Source organism: Pseudoliparis swirei, chromosome 11 (assembly GCF_029220125.1).
Source record: "Pseudoliparis swirei isolate HS2019 ecotype Mariana Trench chromosome 11, NWPU_hadal_v1, whole genome shotgun sequence".
NCBI lineage: Eukaryota > Metazoa > Chordata > Actinopteri > Perciformes > Liparidae > Pseudoliparis > Pseudoliparis swirei.
The window spans coordinates 5,377,585-5,400,946 of NC_079398.1; the positions used below are offsets into that span (position 1 = coordinate 5,377,585).

At 43.7% G+C, this 23,362-nt stretch overlaps 2 protein-coding genes across 2 annotated transcripts; one reads left to right on the forward strand and one right to left on the reverse strand.

Annotated features, from left to right (window-relative positions):
• Positions 1 to 14: 14 nt before the first annotated feature.
• LOC130201132 (gastrula zinc finger protein XlCGF8.2DB-like) lies at positions 15 to 8,259 on the forward strand. The gene is made up of 2 exons (XM_056425858.1): positions 15 to 90; positions 6,702 to 8,259. The coding sequence occupies exon 2, from the start codon at positions 6,998 to 7,000 to the stop codon at positions 7,853 to 7,855; it is 858 nt and encodes a 285-aa protein (XP_056281833.1). The 5' UTR covers positions 15 to 90; positions 6,702 to 6,997; the 3' UTR covers positions 7,856 to 8,259.
• Positions 8,260 to 14,622: 6,363 nt separating this feature from the next.
• On the reverse strand, positions 14,623 to 22,726 carry LOC130201124 (gastrula zinc finger protein XlCGF57.1-like). Its single transcript, XM_056425851.1, has 2 exons — positions 20,862 to 22,726; positions 14,623 to 16,106 (listed from the first exon to the last, which is right to left on the reverse strand). Exons 1-2 carry the CDS (start codon positions 21,052 to 21,054, stop codon positions 14,857 to 14,859), a joined length of 1,443 nt encoding a protein of 480 aa, XP_056281826.1. The 5' UTR covers positions 21,055 to 22,726; the 3' UTR covers positions 14,623 to 14,856.
• Between the last annotated feature and the right edge of the window lie 636 nt (positions 22,727 to 23,362).

The following is a 23,362-nucleotide window of genomic DNA, read 5'->3' on the forward strand; positions in this document are numbered from 1 at the left end:
TTGAAGAGTCTTCTGGGCTGTTGGACACATTGACAGCAGCTTATGAGGACACCGTGTCTCCGCTCAGAGAACACGAGCGACACGCATCAGGTGGGTGCTTCTTCTTCGTTGTTCCGGGTCTCCAGGCCGCGTGGTACGGGGTCTGCACGTGGAGACTGCGGTCAACTCAGCCGACACTTACATTTCTGAGCCCCTATAGACTGATGTTCACGGTAAACGCATCGATCGGGAGCGCGCGAGGGTTTTGATAAAGTTAGCGGAAGAATTCACGTGAAACGATATCCGTTTTTCAAAATGAGATGTCGACAAATCATACACGAGCATATAAAAGTAAACAATTAATTGATTTTGTATCTTTATAGATTGTTTCTAAGATTTAGCTTAGATTACACTAAAATTAAAACATTTTTACTGTAGCAAGGTAGAGTTTATAAAAATAAAAGTCAGACTTGTATGTTAAAAAAGCACATTTCTGATTCTTTGAAGTCCTGTAAATATATTTCCCCAAGAGTTCCAGGAAATGACTGATGCAGATGTGTTCAAGACATATCTGAATTCCCCTAGCCTGGCAATCAATTTTAATGTATCAATTCGGACATTTTTCAAAGTAGAAGTCCTAAATGATTAAAGAAATCTGTCATTTCTTTATTGTTTGAGACATTCTAGATATGTTTTTCCTCAGAGTCCCAGGCAATGACTGATGCAGATGTGTTCAGGATGTCCCTGACTTCCATTACTCTGGCAATCAAACAATTTTACTGTCGCAATTAGGAGATTTTTAAAGTAAATTTCCTACATTTTTACAAGAAATCGGTGGAGAACCACTGCCCCAGACCAGTTGAGAACCATCTGTCTCAACTGTGACAAAGATTTTAACAAAGTTAATGTGATAATGTTTGTTTGATCTTTGATAAAGTAATGTGGGTTAAGATACTGTTAAGTTGTAATAGTTTATTTTGATAACATCTGCAGAGGTCTTATGTTTTAAATTAATACATACAGAAAGATATTATAATAGAAAATATTAGGGAGAATATTGATATTGTTATTAATGTATTATGAAGCATAGGGGTAATGTTTAATCTATGCAAATGTAAATGGCAAGAATTAATGTATATTGCATGAGAGTGACTGTATGTTAGTATTATAGATTGACGAAGCCGGTTGAATTCCGTGTAGTGACTTACAATAACAAGAGACTTTTATTATGAAGGTGACTTTAATGCGGACAAATAACAAGACGGGACTCTTATTGTGAAAGCGACTGGACCAGAAGTGACGTTTCAACCGGAAACAGGAAGAGTATGAGACTGCGTGTGTTGGAGAGTTCTTTCTCTTTCACAGGTAAGATAGATAGATAGATATATACTTTATTAATCCCCAAGGGGAAATTTGTCGAGTCAGTAGCAGTAACACACAAGAATAAAAAAACAAAACACAAAATATAAGAAGGGTTAGGGTGATCTGGCAAGAGGTGAACTGTTGTAGAGCCTCATAGCCGTCGGCAGGAATGTTCTCCTGTATCTCTCCTTGTGGCAGCGGAGCGTGAGGAGACGTCTGGAGAAAGTACTCCTCTGTCCCTGTAGGAGGTGGTGGAGAGGGTGGATCGGGTTGTCCAATATGGACACCAGTTTCTTCAACGACCTCCTCTCCACCACCTGTTCCAGGTGCTCCAGCTGGCAGCCGATGATGGAGCCAGCCTTCCTAACCAGTTTGTTAAGACTGGTGTCACCGCTCGATGCTGCTCCCCAGCAGACAATGGCAAAGTGCAGCACACTGGCGACAACCGACTGGTAGAATAACTCCAGCATCTTGCTGCACACGTTGAAGGATCGAAGCTTTCTCAGGAAAAAGAGTCGACTCATCCCCTTCTTGTACACAGCGTTGATGTTGGCCTTCCAGTTCAGTCGGCTGTCGATGGAGACGCCCAGGTACTCCTCCACCATGTCCACGTCCACTCCCAGGACACTCAGAGGTGTAGGAGCTGTCGCCTTCCTCCTGAAGTCCACCACCATCTCTCTGGTCTTGGCCACGTTCAGCCGCAGGTGGTTCTCATCGGCCCACTTTACAAAGTCACTCACCACTGCCCTGTACTCCTCCTCCCGTCCATCCCTAATACACCCGACCACTGCAGAATCATCAGAGTACTTCTGCAGATGGCATGACTCCGTGTTGTACTGGAAGTCACTGGTGTACAGGGTGAAGAGGAAGGAGACAGAACAGTTCCTGTGGGGCTCAACATCACTGACCACCGTTCCAGACAGCACACGCCCATTCTGACAAACTGTGGTCTGCCTGTGAGGTAGTCAGTGATCCAGGAGATGGTGGACGCGCGTCCACCGGCCACCGCAGCTTCTCACTCAGCAGCAGTGGCTGGATGGTGTTAAATGCACTGGAGAAGTCAAAGTGACTCTCACAGAGACACCGGTTCCATCCAGGTGCGACTGAGCTCGTTGCAGCAGGTAGATGATGGCGTCGTCCACTCCCACATGAGGCTGGTAAGCAAATTGCAGAGGGTCCAACGATGATTTCACCTGCGGCGGAGGTGGCCAAGACCAGCCTCTCCAGCACCTTCATCACATGGGAGGTGAGGCGACCGTCGGTAGTCGTTGAGGCCAGATGGTGTTGACTTCTTTGGGACAGGGACCAGGCACGGCGTCCTCCACAGCACCGGGACTTCCCCCAGCCTCAGGCTGAGGTTGAAGAGGCGCTGCAGGACACCAGACAGCTGGGTGGCGCAGGTCTTTAGGACCCTGGGGCTGATGCCATCAGGACCTTCAGCTCTGCGCTGGTGTAGGTTCTCCAGCTGTCTTCTCACCTGGTCAGTCGTCACAGAGAGAGGGGAGGTGGAGGAGCCCATTGTTATTGAGGCCTCGGTGGCTGTGCAGCTCAGCAGGGGGACAGAGGGGGAGGAGGTGTTTGGGAGGTGTGATGTGTGGAGGAGGGGGGGGAGGGCTGTGAACTGAACCTATTGAAAAAACAGTTCAGCTCGTTGGCCCTCTCCAGGGAGCCCCCTGGCTGTCTCCTCCCACCTTGAAGCCAGTTATCTGCTTCATGCCAGACCACACCTCCCTTGTGTTGTTCAGCTGGGTTTGGCCTCCAGCTTCCTCCTGTAGGAGTCCTTGCCTCCTGAGCTTCACCTTCAGGTTGCGCTGGGCTTTCCTCAGCTCATCCCTGTCTCCAGACCTGAAAGCAGCTTTCTTCATGTTAAGAAGCGCCTTCAGGTCCCTGGTGATCAGGGCTTGTTGTTGGGGAAGCAGCGCACAGTCCGTGATGGGATGGTGGTGTGTTCACAGAACTTAATGTATTCCGTGATGCAGTCGGTCATACTGTTGATGTCCTCCCGTGTCCGGTCCACAGCACATCCCAGTCCGTTGACTCAAGCAGTCCTGTAGAGCGTCGTTAGCCTCCAGAGACCACCTCCTCACAGTCCTGGTGGTCACCGGCAGCCTCTTCACCAGAGGAACATACCTGGGTGTCAGCCGGACCAGGTCATGATCAGACCTGCCGAGGGGGGGAAGGGCAGTGGCGCTGTATGCATCCTTAGTATTAGCATACAGCAAGTCCAGAGGGGCGAGGGGGCAAGGCTGTGCTCCCGGGAGGAGCCGGGAGCCGGCAGCCGGGACACGAGAGAGAGCGCCTTAAATGTTGTTTTACACTTCCTGCCATTAAATGTTGATAACTTAATCCACGCGCGTCCGGAAGCCTTTTTTTCCACCATCTGCAAAGTGCCCAGTTTCAGAATACTCAACAATACATATAATTTAATTAAATGGATTTATTTCATAATATTTAAAATACATTTGCATATATATTTATACATTTATATAAGTACACTTAAATAAACAATAAACAAATGCAAAGACAGTTATTTAACAATATATTCTGTAGTAGTTCAAGTAGTTGGAATTATACCGTGTTACAGTTACAACCGGCCCTTTGAGGGCAGCCATGAGGCTGATGTGGCCCACGGTGAAAATGAGTTTGACACCCCTGCTCTAGACCTTTCTTCAGCATTTGACACATTGAACCACCAGATCCTTATTTCCTCCCTTCATGACCTGGTATCTCAGGCACTGCACTCTCCCTCTTCCCATCCTACCTCAACGACCACACTTACCAGGTAACTTGGAGAGGATCTGTGTGTGAACCTTGCCCTCTCACTACTGGGGTCCCTCAAGGCTCCCTCCTGGGTCCCCTCCTCTTCCTCTCACTACTGGCATCCCTCAAGGCTCCGTCCTGGGTCCCCTCCTCTTCCTCTCACTACTGGGGTCCCTCAAGGCTCAGTCGTGGGTCCCCTCCTCTTCCTCTCTTTACTGGGGTCCCTCAAGGCTCTGTCCTGGGTCCCCTCCTCTTCCTCTCACTACTGGCGTCCCTCAAGGCTCTGTCCTGGGTCCCCTCCTCTTCTCTGTGTTCACTAATTCTCTCGGCTCTGTCATTTGCTCGCATGACATCAGGACAGCAGAAAGTCTCTACATCTTCCGCCGGAAATTAAAAACATATTTTCCGACTATTGTTGAGTATTCTGAAACTGGGCACTTCGCAGATGGTGGACAACAGGATTCCGGACGCGTGTGGATTAAGTTATCAACATTTAATGGCAGGAAGTGTAAATCAAACATTTAAGGAGCTCTTCCTCGTGTGCCGGCTCCCGGCTCCGTCCCGGGAGCACAGCCTCCTGCCTCGGGGCTTACCTGTGAAAGAGAACTATCTCTCTCCAACACGGGAGTCTCATACTCTTCCTGTTTCCGGTCAAAACGTCACTTCCGGTCCAGTCGCTTTCACAATAAGAGTCCCGTCTTGTTATTGACTGCATTAGTCACCTTCACAATAAAAGTATCTTGTTATTGTAAGTCACTTCACGGAATTCAACCGGCTTCGTCAATCTATAATACTAACATACAGTCACTCTCATGCAATATACATTAATTCTTGCCATTTACATTTGCATAGAGTAAACATTACCCCTATGCTTCATAATACATTAATAACAATATCAATATTCTCCCTAATATTTTCTATTATAATATCTTTCTGTATGTATTAATTTAAAACATAAGACCTCTGCAGATGTTATCAAAATAAACTATTACTACTTAACACTATACCTTGAATAAAAATAGATTCGCATTTCAGTGGCACTTGAGTTGCACTATGGCATTACTTATATCAAAGCAAATCTCAAGGACTGCATTCTTTCATCTACGTAATATTTTAAAAATCAGGCACATCTTGTCTCAAAAAGATGCAGAAAAATTGGTTCACGCGTTTGTTACTTCGACACTGGATTACTGCAACTCCTTATTATCAGGCTGCTCTAATAAGTCTCTTAGGTCCCTCCAGTTGATCCAGAATGCTGCAGCTCGTATTCTCACTAAAACTAAGAACAGAGATCACATCACTCCTGCACTAGCTGCTCTGCACTGGCTCCCAGTAAAATCAAGAATCACTTTTAAAATTCTTCTCTTAACGTACACAGCCTTGATTGGTGATGCACCATCATATCTTAAGGAGCTTGTAGTACCATATTGCCCCACTAGAGCTACGCTCACTAAATGCGGGACTACTTGTAGTTCCTAGAGTCTTAAAAAGTAGAATGGGAGCCAGAGCCTTTAGTTATCAAACTCCTCTTTTATGGAACCAGCTTCACCTTCAGTCCGGGAGGCAGACACAGTCACCTCGTTTAAGAGTAGACTTAAGACCTTCCTCTTTGACAGAGCTTATAGTTAGGGCTGAATCAGGTTCACCTGGTCCAGCCCCTTGATATGCTGCTATAGGCCTATAGCTGCCGGGGGACGTTTTAGGATGCACTGAGCTCCTCTCTCCTCTTTTTTTTCTCTCCTTAGGGATGAATTTTCATCTTTCCATCACACATTACTAACTCTGCTTTCTCCCCGGAGTCCTTGTGACTTCACGTCTCATGGGGTCATCGGACCCTATGAGACGACATAGATCCTATCTGCTGATGGATCATCGAGGTCTGGGTCGTGGAATTCCTGCCACCAACTACGCCACTGTCCTGTTGAGACTCCGCCCACTGTTGAGACTCCTTCCACTCCTCCGCTCTACCTCCATCTACCTGATGGATCGTGGAGGTCTCCATCGTGGAATATGCCTACTATGAACTATTCATACACTGTCATATTCATTGAATGTATTTAAACTCTAAATCTGTCCTTCTGTACACATTACATCTATTGTTCTGTCCATCCTGGAGAGGGATCCTCCTGTTCTCTCCTGAAGGTTTCTTACCTTTTTTCCCCCTGAAGGGTTATTTGGGAGTTTTTCCTGATCTGATGCGAGGTTTTGGGGCAGGGATGTCTATGTGTACAGATTGTAAAGCACTCCGAGACAAATTTGTAATTTGAGAAATTGGGCTATACAAATAAACTGAATTGAATTGAATATCATTACTTATGGAATTACTTATTTTATTATGGTATTTTTGTAGTTTAACTTTCTTGAAGAAATGTTACTTTCTTTATTCTTGTTCTGAGTTTGTACTCGTGGTTGAATTCACTTATTGTAAGTCGATATGGATAAAAGTGTCAGCTAAATGATATGTAATGTTGTTCTTTTTATTAAGAGGTCATGCTTCTCTCATACACAACTAATTCACAGATTTGTCAGTGATATACTTCTTATAACAGTTTAATATGAGATTCAAAAGATGTATAAATGTATGTTACTATTGTCCACAGATGTCCAGCAGCTGTTGGTGGTTAAAAAAGAGGTTCCTTTTGAGCAGCAGGTCTGGAGCTCCAGTCTGGACCAGGTGCATCCAGAGCCCCCACTAGTTAAAGAGGAACAGGAGGACCAGGAGAACCCAGAGCCCCCCTACATTAAAGAGGAACATGAGGAACTCTGGACCAGTCAGGAGGGAGACCAGCTTCAAGGGCTGGAGGAGGCTGGTCTCAAGTTCTCATTCACTCCTGTGAAGAGTGAAGCTGAAGAGGAAGCTCAGTCCTCTCAGCTTCATCAAAGACAAACTGAACCGATGGAAATAGAAGCTGATGGAGATGATTGTGGAGGACCAGAACCAGCCAGGAACCCAGATGCAGATAGACCTCCAGATCCTGATGAAAAGACTGGAGACTTTTCTGAACCAGATACTGATGAGGAGACTGGAGACTCTTCAGAACCAGATACTGATGACTCTGTTGATTGGAAGAAGACCAGAGAACCTCAAGCAGGTTTAAACTCTCTGAATAATGATGAGGTTTCTGTTAGTGATTCAAAATGTAGTTCTAGTCAGAAACCATTAAGCTGCTCTAAATGTGGGAAAAGATTTCACCTCAAAGGAGATTTTAAGAAACACATGTTCACTCACACAGGAGAGAAACCTTTCAGCTGCTCAGTGTGTAAAACATCTTTTACACAGAGAGGAAGTTTAAAGAGACACATGTTCACTCACACAGGAGAGAAACCTTTCAGCTGCTCAGTCTGTAAAACATCTTTTACACAGAGAGGAAGTTTAAAGAGACACATGTTAACTCACACAGGAGAGAAACCTTTCAGCTGCTCAGTGTGTAAAACATCTTTTCGACACAGTGGAACTTTAATGAGTCACATGTTAACTCACACAGGAGAGAAACCTTTCAGCTGCTCACTCTGTAAAACATCTTTTGCACAGAGCAGTCAGTTAAAGAGTCACATGTTCACTCACACAGGAGAGAAACCTTTCAGCTGCTCTCTCTGTAAAACATCTGTTGCACAGAGCAGTCAGTTAAAGAGTCACATGTTCACTCACACAGGAGAGAAACCTTTCAGCTGCTCACTCTGTAAAACATCTTTTGCACGGAATGAAACTTTAAAGAGACACATGTTAACTCACACAAGAGAGAACTCATTTTAGTTGTTCTGGTTTTGGTAAAGTTGACATTTATTCGACTCCCTCGCTTGTCAACAAGACCTTGAGAAACTGGACCTCCCTCGTTTGGGGCAGTGACTCACTTCCAACTGGGAGGACTCTATCCACTAACCACTACGAAGCCATCTCCACTAAGTGAATATCATCTGGGTAGAGTAGTCACCATGTTTGTTTTGTTTAAATTTACCTGCCCTGTTCTTTGTCATCGGGTATTTTATGAACCCCCAAGTGTTCCTGTTGTGCTTGTAGCTGCTGTCATAGCGATCCAGTCTGCTGAGCTTTGTTGAGTTGAGATCCTCCACCAAGAATATGTCAGCAGACTGTATTTCATCAGTTATCGGTCCAGTGACGTGGCTTTTGTGTGATACAATTACAGTTACTGTACTTTACTGCTGCGTTGAGGAGCTGCCTTGTTTGGAGTGTTTTCATCTTATTTTTGCTTCCATCCACTCTCATCCGCTTAGTCCGGGGTCTGGTCTTGGGGGCAGCAGACCTAGCAGCCTGACCCAGGCTTCCCTCTCCCTCTTCCCATCCTACCTCAACGATAGGGATGAGAATTGATACGTTTCTGATTCCTTATCGATTCTTTTATCGATTCTTATTGGGCAAGGGGTGAAAAAAAGAGCACAAACGGGTTTATTTACATTAATTTTCTTTTATATAATTTTCTATAATGCTGCACACACCATATACAGTATGTATACATACACATTTACATTTATTTTTTTAACTAAAAACATTTATACATATTCCTCTTGAACTTAAAATAACCAGTCAGGAGGGAGAGCAGCTTCAAGGGCTGGAGGAGGTTGGTCTCAAGTTCTCATTCACTCCTGTGAAGAGTGAAGCTGAAGAGGAGGCTCAGTCCTCTCAGCTTCATCAAAGACAAACTGAACAGATGGAAATAGAAGCTGATGGAGATGATTGTGGAGGACCAGAACCAGCCAGGAACCCAGATGCAGATAGACCTCCAGTTCCTGATGAAAAGACTGGAGACTCTTCAGAACCAGATACTGATGACTCTGTTGATTGGAAGAAGACCAGAGAACCTCAAGCAGGTTTAAACTCCCTGAATAATGATGAGGTTTCTGTTAGTGATTCAAAATGTAGTTCTAGTCAGAAACCATTAAGCTGCTCTAAATGTGGGAAAAGATTTCACCTCAAACGAGATTTTAAGAAACACATGTTAACTCACACAGGAGAGAAACCTTTCAGCTGCTCAGTCTGTAAAAGATCTTTTGCACAGAGCAATCAGTTAAAGCAGGGGTCCCCAAACTTTTTCCTAAGAGGGCCACATAACGTTTGCCTTGTCTGCTGGAGGGCCAGTGCTAGTGAGAGTGCTCACCTGTGTGCGTGCATCACAGCTGAGTGATGCGCGCGCCACTCGCTGTGACCGCTGCACGTGCAGACAGCATTTAACGGAGCGAAGCAGCGCGTGCACGCTGATCGCTCTTTTAATGAAGTATCGATACTAAAAATATGCTAAATCACATCGTGTTTAACGTACGGGTACTTTGTTAGTATCGCTACACCGTGCAGCGTGACAGCAGCAGGTGTAGCGGACTAACATTCAAGCTAACCTAACTTCCCAAACGCTGTGGACATCTGAACGCTGATTGGCCGAGACGCGACACGTCCCATCAAAGATGTTCTATTGCAAAGAGCACCACTCCACATTTTCTCCGCGTCACTGCAATCTCAACGGCAGCGGGCCAGGTGAAAAAAATAATAAATCGGAACGTGTCTCTGGTATTGTTCAGGGGGCCGGTCCAAATGGGGAGGCGGGCCGGATTCGGCCCGCGGGCCGTAGTTTGGGGACCACTGAGTTAAAGTGTCACATGTTAACTCACACAGGAGAGAAACCTTTCGGCTGCTCAGTCTGTAAAAGATCTTTTAGACACAGTGGAACTTTAAGGAGACACATGTTAACTCACACAAGAGAGAACTCATTTTAGTTGTTCTGGTTTTGGTAAAGTTGACATTTATTCGACTCCCTCACTTGTCAACAAGACCTTGAGAAACTGGACCTCCCTCGTTTGGGGCAGTGACTCACTTCCAACTGGGAGGACTCTATCCACTAACCACTATGAAGCCATCTCCACTAAGAGAATATTATCTGGGCAGAGAAGTCACCGTGTTTGTTTTGTTTAGCTTTACCTGCCCTGTTCTTTGTCATCGGGTATTTTATGAACCCCCGAGTGTTCCTGTTGTGCTTGTAGCTGCTGTCATAGCGATCCAGTCTGCTGAGCTTTGTTGAGTTGAGATCCTCCACCAAGAATATGTCAGCAGACTGAATTTCATCAGTGACGCGGCTTTTGTGTGATATAATTACAGTTACTGTACTTACTGTAGGATCTGCCTTGTTTGGAGTGCTTTCTTCTTATTTTTGCTTACATCCACTCTCATCTGCTTAGTCCGGGGTCGGGTCTTGGGGGCAGCAGACCCAGCAGGCTGACCCAGACTTCCCTCTCACCTGCAACATTTTCTAGCTCTTTCTGGAGGATCCTGAGGCGTTCCTAGGCCAGCAGCGAGATGTAATCCCTCCAGTGTGTCCTGGGTCTTCCCCGGGGTCTCCTCCCAGTTGGACGTACTTGGAAAACCTTTAAAGGGAGACATCCAGGAGGCGTCCGAATCAGACGCCCGAACCACCTCAGCTGATTCTTTTCGATGCGAAGGAGTAGTGGCTCAACGCCAAGCTCCCTCCTGATGTCTGAGCTCGGTACCCGATCTCTAAGGCTGAGCCCGGCCACCCTACGGAGGAAACTCATTTGGCCGCTTGACCTTGATCTTTTGGTCACGGCCCAAAGTTCGTGACCATAGGTGAGGATTGGAACGTAGACCGACCATCAAATTGAGAGCGTTGCCTTTCGGCTCAGCTCCTCTTCACCAAGACGGTCCGCTATAGCGCCTGTTTTACTGCTGCAGCCGCACCGATCCGCCTGTCGATCTCTCTCCATCTTACCCTCACTCGTGAACAAGACCCCGAGATGCTTGAACTCCTTCGCTTGGGGCACTCTGTCCCACCTGGAGGGAGCAGTCCACCGGTTCCCAGCAGAGCCCCATGGCCTCAGATGTGGAGGTGCTGACTCTCATCCCCGCCGCTTGACACTCAGCTGCAAAACGCCCCAGTGGTGATATACAATATTATGGAATTTGATGATTATTGTTAAGGTTATAGTTTTAAAGAGCAGTCTCTGTGATTATTTTCTGCACATGTGTTATGATAGCTGGTTGTTATCGTCAGAGCTCAGATCCAAACCTTCACTGTTTACTCTAAATGTGGATTCAGACTTTGACTCTTGGCATTTTTAAGGAACACCAATGTTAAGACTTTATCCAGTTTGCCCAGTTAAATCTTTAGTAAGAATTGTTTAAATTTCCAGTGAAACATATAGAGTGTATTTGGGTTTTCTTTTAGCACCTGCAGTACTGAAGTAGCCCTGGGGGCGGAGCTCTTGAGAGTTACGGGAACGCACTCCTGACTGAGTTATTAAACATCCGGTTTTTACATGTTCTTTCTGGAATATACTATTTCAGAAGGTACGAATTAAATATACATCCTTATACAGGCCGCATATCATTATATAAAATGAAGTGGTAACCTCAAGTGTGAAGTCATGTGTCATTGAAGCTGGTCGCCATTAGCTAGCCAATGCTATTTTAGGTTGACGTGTGATGGCAAAAACTAACGAATATAATCACACCAGAGCTAAAGCTGCAACTAGAATTCATCCAGTTTGCAGAGTAAAATCTATAGTTTGAATTGTTTAAATTTTCTAGTGAAACATATAGAGTGTATTTGGGTTTTCTTTTAGCACCTACAGTACTGAAGTAGCACTGGGGGCGGAGATCTTGAGGAGAGTTAAGCCCCAAGTCTTGGTACCAATCGATTCTATTGACTCTTAGATATGTTTGTGTATATATATATATATGTATATATGTATGTGTATTTATATGTATATATATATATGTGTGTGTATATATATGTAGGTGTATTTGTATGTATACATGTATATGTATATAGGTATGTATATATATAGGTATATGTATATAGGTATGTATATATATGTATATATACACAAACGGCTATTGTTGGGGCTTTTGCCAACCTAAAAACAAGTTTGAAAAGTAAAAATTTAAAGACGCTTGACAATTAAATGCAGTCTATGAATTCTTTGACATTTTATAATTTAACCAGTTTGCTCCAACAGACGAAAAACTAATACAAGTTTTTAATCACTTTGTTTGATTACAAATACAGTTCTATCTGTGCAAAAAATAACAAACATTTGAAAAAAAAATAGCTTATTGTGGCTGCAATTAACCTGTTTTGCACTGAATATCTTTTCAAGATCACAAAAATAACTTGCAAAACAAAACTAGCAGACATGTGTGAGTCATCACGTGTTATCATTATTATTAAGGCTCAATGTTGAGCTCTTGTTTTAAAGGGCAATGGTAGAACTCAAGGAGGTAACACCTGGTAAGTCGCCAAGAATCTCGTCGCGCAATCAGATGTTTTGTTTATGATTTGTCGACCAATCAGAGGTCTTCTTCGAATCTCATATTAATGAGATGCCAAGTTATAATTATGAGATACTATCTATTATGAGATAATATCTATTTTGGTCTCAACGTACAGACGCGTGTGGTTGCGATAGACGCAAATCTTTTCCTGGCGGCGAGTTTTCGGCACTGCGAATTTTGCCTTTTTGCATCTTTGGGTTATATAATTTAATCAAATCATGAACTGCAAGTAACCACATAAATATGCTTAATATTTGTTGATTTCATTTAATTATAATCTGGATGTAACAGAGTGGAAATCATACCAGTGAAAAATACATTTCATAAATGAAGAACATTCATTTAACATGCAAATTATAAATGTAACTTTCTTAAGCAACCATTTAAACATTTATCATGAACACACATATTTAGTTTGAAAAGAAAAACCAGCAGCTGCAGCTTGCTTACAAACTCTGGGACAAATATGGAAGAACAACATTGAACCAATTTTTCAACACTCCAGGAATAAACAGGCTTCTTCTGTACATTTAATTTCTGAAAGGACAACATGAAAAACAGCGAAAGAGAAAAGTCATGTCAATATGTTGTTTCTTAAAAATATGCTACCAAGGTTAAAACATTGAGAGGAAATAAAACAGTGAAAACAGTGCACATGTGTGTGAAGTATTGCAAAGTAGAGTTATATGACTTTGGAATTCAGGGACACACAAAATATATTTCTCCTCCATTTCTCTCTCCATTAAACGTCAGCGCAGGAATCATATTCATGAGCACATCTTGTGTCACCTTCACCCAGCTGACCCCACCTGTACCTGGTGGCCTTACACTGGCTCAAGAGACACATGTGGGACTATAGAGCGCTATCAAGGTGCACACAAGATTATTTTATTTATTTTACAAACAAGATGAGACAGAAGCTGTCGGCCTGAAGTTTACTGTGTTAAGAGTGTTTTGGTCTTCTCTGCTGCCTGAGGAGGGGGAGGGGGGGGGGGTCTTGCTGGTGCTGTTATCTGCAGCCTCATCACCACGAGATGCCGATAAATCTCGCACACTGTCTCTTGAATGGAAATTCAACTCTCCAGTCCATGAGCTGCAGTCCCAACAGCAACCACAAGGGGGAGACAGCAAGTTGAGGGGGGGGGGGGTGTTGTTCCTCCTCCTCCTCCTCCTCACAGCACACACACATTCCTGACGGTGGTCACAGCAGGGAGCCGCTCCATGGGGCATCAAGGTAACGCGTGTGTTGTGTTTATAATAACTGAAAAGTCTCCAGATCGTCTCTGACGTCACGTGTTCCATCTTTTGTAATCTTTGGACGTTCATATTATTCTGTCTCCTGCTCAAACTTCATTCTGAGGGTTTTACTATTAATATTAAAGTAACCTGCAACATGGAGGTAAAGATTATAGATGACGTGTAAAACTGACTAAAGATGATCTGTAACTAATGTGCATAGCAACATGTTCTGATGGAGTGAGGATGAGACACATATGTATTATAATGTGTAGCTCTTGGCTAAGATGAGGGACATATTGTGTGATTTAATGAGAACAATCAAAAAGAGTATCAAGTATCTGTTGAATGTTCAAAGATCTTAGAACTGACTCCAGAACGGGGCTTAAAAAGTCATTAATAATGTCTCAAAATCAACAGTGAAGCTCAGCAGGAGCCAACGGCTCTCATTACTGGGCTGTGCTGCGTTCAGGGCCAGCTGGACTTTGACATGATGTCTTCATGTGTATAGAGAACATGTTGACATGATGTCTTCATGGAGAACATGTTGACATGATGTCTTCATAGAGGAGAACATGTTGACATGATGTCTTCATAGAGGAGAACATGTTGACATGATGTCTTCATGGAGAACATGTTGACATGATGTCTTCATAGAGGAGAACATGTTGACATGATGTCTTCATAGAGGAGAACATGTTGACATGATGTCTTCATAGAGGAGAACATGTTGACATGATGTCTTTATAGAGGAGAACATGTTGACATGATGTCTTCATAGAGGAGAACATGTTGACATGATGTCTTCATAGAGGAGAACATGTTGACATGATGTCTTCATAGAGGAGAACATGTTGACATGATGTCTTCATAGAGATAACTGATGAAATACAGTCTGCTGACATATTCTTGGTGGAGGATCTCAACTCAACAAAGCTCATCAGACTGGATCGCTATGACAGCAGCTACAAGCACAACAGGAACACTCGGTGGTTCATAAAATACATGATGACAAATAACAGAGCAAATAATGCTAAACAAAACAAACTCGGTGACTACTCTACCCAGATGATATTCTCTTCGTGAAGATGGCTTCGTAGTGGTTAGTGGATAGAGTCCTCCCAGTTGGAAGTGAGTCACTGCCCCAAACGAGGGAGGTCCAGTTTCTCAAGGTCTTGTTGACAAGTGAGGGAGTCGAATAAATGTCAACTTTACCAAAACAACTAAAATGAGTTCTCTCTTGTGTGAGCTAACATGTGACTCTTTAAAGTTTCACTCCGTGCAAAAGATGTTTTACAGAGTGAGCAGCTGAAAGGTTTCTCTCCTGTGTGAGTTAACATGTGTCTCTTTAAATGACTGCTCAGTGTAAAAAATCTTTTACAGACTGAGCAGCTGAAAGGTTTCTCTCCTGTGTGAGTTAACATGTGACTCTTTACAGTTCCTCTGTCTTTAAAACATCTTTTACAGAGTGAGCAGCTGAAAGGTTTCTCTCCTGTGTGAGTTAACATGTGACTCTTTAAAGTTCCACTGTGTGCAAAACATGTTTTACAGACTGAGCAGCTGAAAGGTTTCTCTCCTGTGTGAGTTAACATGTGACTCTTTAAAGTTCCACTGTGTGCAAAACATGTTTTACAGACTGAGCAGCTGAAAGGTTTCTCTCCTGTGTGAGTTAACATGTGAGTCTTTAAATGACCGCTCCGTGGAAAAGATCTTTTACAGACTGAGCATCTGAAAGGTTTCTCTCCTGTGTGAATGAACATGTGACTCTTTAAAGTTATCCTGTGTGCAAAACATGTTTTACAGACTGAGCAGCTGAAAGGTTTCTCTCCTGTGTGAGTTAACATGTGAGTCTTTAAATGACCGCTCCGTGGAAAAGATCTTTTACAGACTGAGCAGCTGAAAGGTTTCTCTCTTGTGTGAGTTAGCATGTGTTTCTTAAAATTTCCAAATGGTTTTTCACTAGAACTACATTTTGAATCACTGACAGAAACTTCATCATTATTCAACGAGTTTAAACCTGATTGAGGTTCTCTGGTCTTCTTCCAATCAACAGAGCCATCAGTATCTGGTTCAGAAGAGTCTCCAGTCTCCTCGTCAGGATCTGGAGGTCTATCTGGATCTGTGTTCCTGGCTGGTTCTGGTCCTCCACAATCATATCCATTAGCTTCTATTTCCATCTGTTCAGTTTGTCTTTGATGAAGCTGAGAGGACTGAGCTTCCTCTTCAGCTTCACTCTTCACAGGAGTGAATGAGAACTTGAGACCAGCCTCCTCCAGCCCTTGAAGCTGCTCTCCCTCCTGACTGGTCCAGAGTTCCTCATGTTCCTCTTTAATGTGGGGGGGCTCTGAGTTCTCCTGGTCCTCCTGTTCCTCTTTAACTAGCGGGGGCTCTGGATGCACCTGGTCCAGACTGGAGCTCCAGACCTGCTGCTCAGAAGGAACCTCTTCTTTAACCACCAACAGCTGCTGGACGTCTGTGGAAAATAGTAACATACATTTATACATCTTTTGAATCTCATATTAAACTGTTATAAGAAGTATATCAGACAAATCTGTGAATTAGTTGTGTATGAGAAAAGCATGACCTCTAAATAAAAATAACATTACATGTCATGTAGCAGACACTTTTATCCAAATCGACTTACAATAAGTGAATTCAACCATGAGTACAAACTCAGAACAACAATAAAGAAAGTAACATTTTTTCAAGAAAGTCAAACTACAAAAATAATACAATAAGTAATACCATACCATTTTTGTAAAAAAAAATTTCCTCTCCTTAAGGATGAATTTTCATCTCTCAATCACACGTTACTAACTGCTTTCTCTCCGGAGTCCTTGTGACTTCACGTCTCATGGGGTCATCGGACCCTATGAGACGGTATAGATCCTATCTGCTGATGGATCATCGAGGTCTGGGTCGTGGAATTCCTGCTCCCGACTACGCCACTGTCCTGTTGAGACTCCGCCCACTGTTGAGACTCCGCCCACTCCTCCTCCCCACCGCCATCTGCCTGATGGATCGTGGAGGTCTCCATCGTGGAATATGCCTGCTATGAACTATTCATACTCTGTCACATTCATTGAATGTATTTAAATTCTAAATCTGTCCTTCTGTACACATTACATCTATTGTTCTGTCCATCCTGGAGGATCCTCCTCTCTTCTCTCCTGCAGGTTTCTTCCTTTTTCCCCTGAAGGGTTATCTTGGAGTTTTTCCTGGTCCGATGTGAGGTTTTGGGGCAGGGATGTCTATGTGTACAGATTGTAAAGCACTCCGAGACAAATTCGTAATTTGTGAAATTGGGCTATACAAATAAACTGAATTGAATAAGGAATGACATGAGTAATACCATAGTGCAATTCAAGTGTGACTGAAATGCTAATCTATTTTTATTCAAGGTATAGTCGGAAAAGATGTGTTTTTAATTTTCAGGGGAAGATGTCAAAACTTTCTGCTGTCCTGATGTCATGCTAGCAAATGACATAGCCGAGAGAATTAGTGAACACAGAGAAGAGGAGGGGACCTAGGACAGAGCCTTGAGGGACCCCATTAGTGAGAGGAAGAGGGGACCCAGGACAGAGCCTTGAGGGACCCCAGTAGTGAGAGGAAGAGGGGACCCAGGACAGAGCCTTGAGGGACGCCAGTAGTGAGAGGAAGACGGGACCCAGGATGGAGCCTTGAGGGACCCCAGTAATGAGCTGCAGGGAACCAAGGAGGGAGACTTAAGGGACCCCCGTAGTGAGAGGGCAAGGTTCAGGCACAGATCCTCTCCAAATTACCCGGTAAGTGCAGTCGTTGAGGTAGGATGGGAAGAGGGAGAGTGCAGTGCCTGAAATACCATGAAGGGAGGAAATAAGGATCTGGTGGTTCAATGTGTCAAATGCTGAAGAAAGGTCTAGAACAGTGGTCGCCAACCCGTAGATCGCGATCGACCGGTCGATCTCGGAGACGTTCCTTGTCGATCTCCAGAATAAAATGAACATAAAATCAGAAACACATTGTTCCTCATTTTCTGAAGTTTCTTCTGAAACGTTTTCTTCCTGACTGGAAGATCGACGTCAGAAAAGATCTCCGCCTGATTTTAATGAACGCCTGAAAGCGGGTTCTCTGACAGCCGTGTTGTCAGCTGTGCTCCTGAAAGAGGGGAGCGTATAGTAGCCTACAGGTGGGGCGCAGGGGAAATGCAGAAAGACCTTTATTCATAACTTTACATATTACACAAGTTCAAAGTACAAGGAGACATACAACTACGTCATCAATAAATAAATGTTGTAATGCCTGTACCTTAGTGTAAATGTTTACGTAACGGCATTCACAAATTACGCCTGCGCATGCGCAACTGCCGAGATTCTTGGCGACTTGCCAGGTACTACCTCCGTGAGTTGGGCTTTTCTGCTGTTGTCCTTCAAAACAAAAGCTCAACATTGAGCTTTTTTTCTTGTCTGATGGAGCAATCTGGTTTACTTGAAAGTGATTGCAATTGTATTTATTCTATTATTTGAAAAAGCAACGATGCAGGAGTCACAAATGGTGATTCTCATATTTATTATTATTATAATTATTTAAATCTGAGGATGTCTGTAGAGCTGATGTGAACGTATTCACCAACGGGCTGACTTCAGAACCAGTCCCAGATGAGAAAACTTTCATGAATACCACATTTGCCCTGAAAAACGTGTCAGTGAAGTAAAAGAATCACCAAATCAAAGACCAGGAGCTGGATGACTGACAGCAGCTCACAGACGGCCTCAGACTGTCTGTCTGTGCTTATGAACTAACTACAAGCTCACAGAGAGTTCAGTCACAGCATCACACTGACTGGAGTCACATGACTTGATGGCATTATGATGAGAGCTGAACTTACATGAGTTGCACTGACTGATCATGTTGTCAGTGTCGTGTTGTAATGTAAACAAATACAACATTTATATTGGTAGTTCATCCAGCTGCTCATTGAAATGTGTATTTTCTTGTTCATATTGTGTGCGGTGAACAAATATCTTACTTTTTATATCACACTTAAATTCTGTGTTCCTGGTCTCATCAATTTGAAAGCTGGACCAAAGTGTTTTGATTTCATTCAATTAGAATTAGGCCAAATAAAAAGCCTCAAGTCATAAGTCCAGTCTGGACCGTCGTTTCCTCTCAACGCCTCAATAGGTAGATCTTGCCGGTCATGAAGGCAGAGGTCAGGGATCTTGGGCTCAAAAAGGTTGGTGACCACTGGTCTAGAAGGATAAGGACAGATCAGAGAGGCTGCTTTAGCAGTGTGAAGTTGCTCAGAGACAGCAAGGAGGGCAGTCTGTCGAGTGGCCGGCCTTGAATCCAGATTGGTGAGGGTCAAGAAGGTTGAGATGTGGTACAGTACAAAGTACAACAAGTACCTGGGTGTTCACTTGAACAATAAACTGGATCACACTCATGCACTTTACAAAAAGGGACAGAGCAGACCATCGGCTGAGGAGACTGAGGTCTTGTGGACCTTCTTTGACTCTGCGGTGGCATCAGCCATCTTTGATGGAGTGGTCTGCTGGAGCAGCAGCATCTCTACAGCTGACAGGAAGAGACTGACCTAACTGGAAAGCACCTCCCACCCCATGCAGGCTACTAGCAGCTCTGCACAGCTCCTTTCATCCCGCTGTGTGAAGGAGAGGAACCACAAGTCCTTCCTTCCTGCTGCTGTCAGCACAGCCAGCTGACCTCCCAGGAGACCACAACACACTTCAACCTGAGCAACATGTAGACACTGTGCCAAATAGTTACATTTATTCTGTCTGGATAGATATTCAGTTATTGTTCATTATTTACTGTTCAAATTATTATTGTTTGTATTACTTTATTTTGACTGTCTCTTGTGTTTACCCTGTTTGCTGCTTTAATCTTGGAAATGTCCCCACTGCCGGACCAGTATAGGATTTATATATATATATATATATATATATACACACATACATAAATACACACACACACTGAATACTTATAACAATGTGATATCATTTTTAAAAAAAATACATTTGCAAACATTTCTACATTTCTTTTTTTTTCTGTCAAGAAGGGATGCCGAGTGAAAAATGAGAAATAAAATCAACTTCTTTGCTTTTTATTGAACTACTACATCTCAGAGGTACATATAGTACTTTTACTGCACTACACCTCAGAGTTGCATATTTACTGTTGTACTTTACACAGGTACATGTTGTACTTTTACTGCACTACATGACAGAGCTACAGTGGGTATGGAAAGTATTCAGACCCCTTTAAATTGTTCACTCTGTTTCATTGCAGCCATTTGCTAAAATAAAAAAGTTCATTTTATTTCTCATTCATGTAGACTCAGCACCCCAACTTGACAGAAAAACAGAAATGTTTGCAAATTTATTAAATAAAAACTGAAATATTGCATGGTCATAAGTATTCAGAACCTTTGCTGTGACACTCATATTTCACTCACATGCTGTCCATTTCTTCTGATTGTAAATATTAATCTGAATTATTGAAGGGACTGTTATGTCTAGGTCTCTGTAAACTTCAGAATAAACAGCACAGCAGCTGAAATATGGGCCTGATAAAGAAATATCATGTCTGCATTTCAAGGCTCGCTACACGCCCAACAGAATTCAACATTCAGACTTGCCATCAGTATTTAAAGTAAACCTTTTCTGATCTTAGCAAATGGCTGCAATGAAACAAAGAGTTAACATTTTAAAAGGGGTCTGAATACTTTCCGTACCCACTGTATGTTCCTCTGAACAAGACCAGCCGACAAAAGCATTCAAGAGCAGCACCACACAGATCAGTCAGCAGTGACACACTGAACCGCTTCTTTGCCCGCTTTGAAACACGCCACAGCGGAGAAGAACCAGCCCAAGGAGGAAGAGCAGACACTCTTCCTCCAGCACCACCAGGTGAGGTCTGCTCTTTGTAACACAGTAACAATACAATATGTACCTCTGATGTAACACAGTAACAATACAATATGTACCTCTGATGTAGTACAGTAACAATACAATATGTACCTCTGATGTAACACAGTAACAATACAATATGTACCTCTGATGTAGTACAGTAACAATACAATATGTACCTGCGAGATGTATCCTAGTAACAGTGTGACCGTGTTTAAATACTGCAGTACAGTACCTGTAACTCTACCTCAGTACATGATGTGAATACTTCCTCCAGAACTGGTTCCATCAGGTTAACGTGATAAACAAAGAGAACCCACCTGCTCGTTGCAACCGGACTTCCGGGTTGAACACGGCGTGCAGCAGCTTCCGGTGCCGCTCGTTCTCCTCTTTTAAACTACACAGTTCCTCCTCGTACTCTGCGATCGTTCCTTCAAACAGCCCGCAGATCTCCTGCGCAGCCGCAGTGAGTCGCTGGTTGACTAAACCTCTCAGCATTTGGGCTTTAGACATGTTCACGAGCTCAGAAACGTTTCCTCCAGACAGCTCCGTTAAAAACGCTCCGCTCACTCGGCTCCGCTCGGTGTCGCTCGGGTCCGTGTATCTCCTGCTGGCACGATGACGTCATGAGCTCCGCAGGACACGAGGACACAATCCGGACGTTTCCGATGAAGCGGAACAACACAGAGTCGCTCGCACAGGGTCACGTGGGCATCGTGGGCGATGAGACGCGCCGTTTAGTCTCCAGAGAGTCGCTGCGACTCGCGCCGTGTGGCCGAGTTCCGTCTCCGTCTCCTTCCTGTTGCCACGCGACGCGAGCTTCGTGAGTCTGAGGTTACACTTTCTACAAAGTCCACTTCAACACGTGTGTCCGCACATCCGGGCTCTGGTGGGCAGCGACGTGTCCTTTGTCTCGAGGCTTCCACACGAGGCGCCAGGAAGATGTTTCGTGAAGCGGATGTCGACGCGCTTCCTTCTTCTTCTTTTTAAGTTTTTAGGCGGATGGCATCCAGTGAACGGTGCATTTCCGCCACCTGCTGTAGTGGAGTGTGGACCAGAGACCCTATCCCCTTACAAAACCAAACAAACAAAACCAAACTCAAAAAAAATATATATATATATACCCACAAAACAAAAGCAATAAAACAAACAAAACAAAAGGGAGATTCAAAAATGTCAGTGCTTTAAATTCTATTACTTAATCCTTTTTCTTTCACATATTGTAATACCTGTCCTGCCCCCAAATTTAACGCATCTGTTAGATTTAGTTCCTCCACTCCCAGCTTCCTCTTCAACATGTGTCGCTCAAGTGTGTATTTCTGACAATGACAAATTATATGTTCTACAGATTCTGGTCCTTGACAGCGCTCACATCGTCCTGTTGGCTGTTTATTTACGAGATGCATTGTTTTGTTCAGCCTTGTGTGCCCGATCCTCAGTCTGGTTCCTCTGTGTTCTTCTAGCTGGCCTCCCTTTGCCAACTTCCCTCTGCACAGCATACAGATGTCTTCCTGTTTCCCCTACATCCCAACTATGCTGCCATTCCTTAATAATGTTTCTTTTGATAATTGTTTTAACTTCTGCTTTGCTGTGTAAAATGTCCATCTTGTGCTGCCTTTCTAACGCTTGTTTTGCTAATGTATCTGCTCTTTCGTTTCCTTGCACCCCCCTGTGTGCTGGTACCCACATAAATGCTATGACAATACCCATATTCTTTAGACGGAACAGTGTTTCATATATTTCATTAATTAAATCCTGCCTGCTATGTGACGTGAATGATTGTAATGAGGATAGTGTTGAACTAGAGTCTGAACAGACAATGACTTTTTCGACCCGAACCTCCTCTACCCACTGCAGTGCTGTTAAGATGGCCAACGTCTCCACTGTATACACAGACAGATGCTCTGAGGTTCTCTTTTTAACTTCATATCTTAGGGATGGTATGGTGACTGCAAACCCAGTCCTCCCTGTATCAGGGTCTTTTGATCCATCTGTAAATGCTGGAATAAATGATAAGTATGTTGTCTCCAGTCTATCCTCCACCATTCCTGCCACGTTATTATTGTCTTTAAATGTTTGGGCTTTGTCTAAAAAATAAAGATCAACTGACACTGAGGGAAATAGCCATGGTGGTGTAATTGATAGCGGTATTGCAGGGGTGAATGTTATCTGATCCAATGACATATCTTTGGCTAACTTTTCACTGCTCCATGTGAAACACTCCTGCTTGGCCCTGTCTCTTTCCCAACATGGCAGAAGCACTTTTTTTGTTGGATGATTATCTCCAGAATGCCCTTGCAGGTTGGCCCAGTAATTTATAGTTAGGAGCTTGCGTCTCAAATGCAGCGGCATTTCACCCATCTCCACCTGCAGAGCAGCCACAGGGCTGGTCTTAAAGGCACCACAACAGTCTCAGAGCTCGGGATTGCAACACTTCCAGCTTCTTTAGTGAAGTTTTTGCCGCTGATCCAAATACGACACAGCCATAGTCAAGGACTGACATCATCAGAGCGATATAAATGTTTTTAATTGCAGCCCTGCTGGCTCCCCATTCTGAACCTGTTAGACACCTCATTACATTTAGAATCGTTTTACATTTCTTTACTATCCTCTGAATATGCTCATTCCATGTTAATTTATCATCGAGCCACACACCAAGGAACCTAAAAACTCTCACTTGTTCAATTTTTTGTCCGTACATCTTTATCTGAGCATCAACTCCTCTTTTCCTCGTCAACATGATTGTTTTAGTTTTCCCCACAGAAAATTTGAATCCCCATGAATAAGACCATCTTTCTACCACTTTCACAGCCTCTTGTAC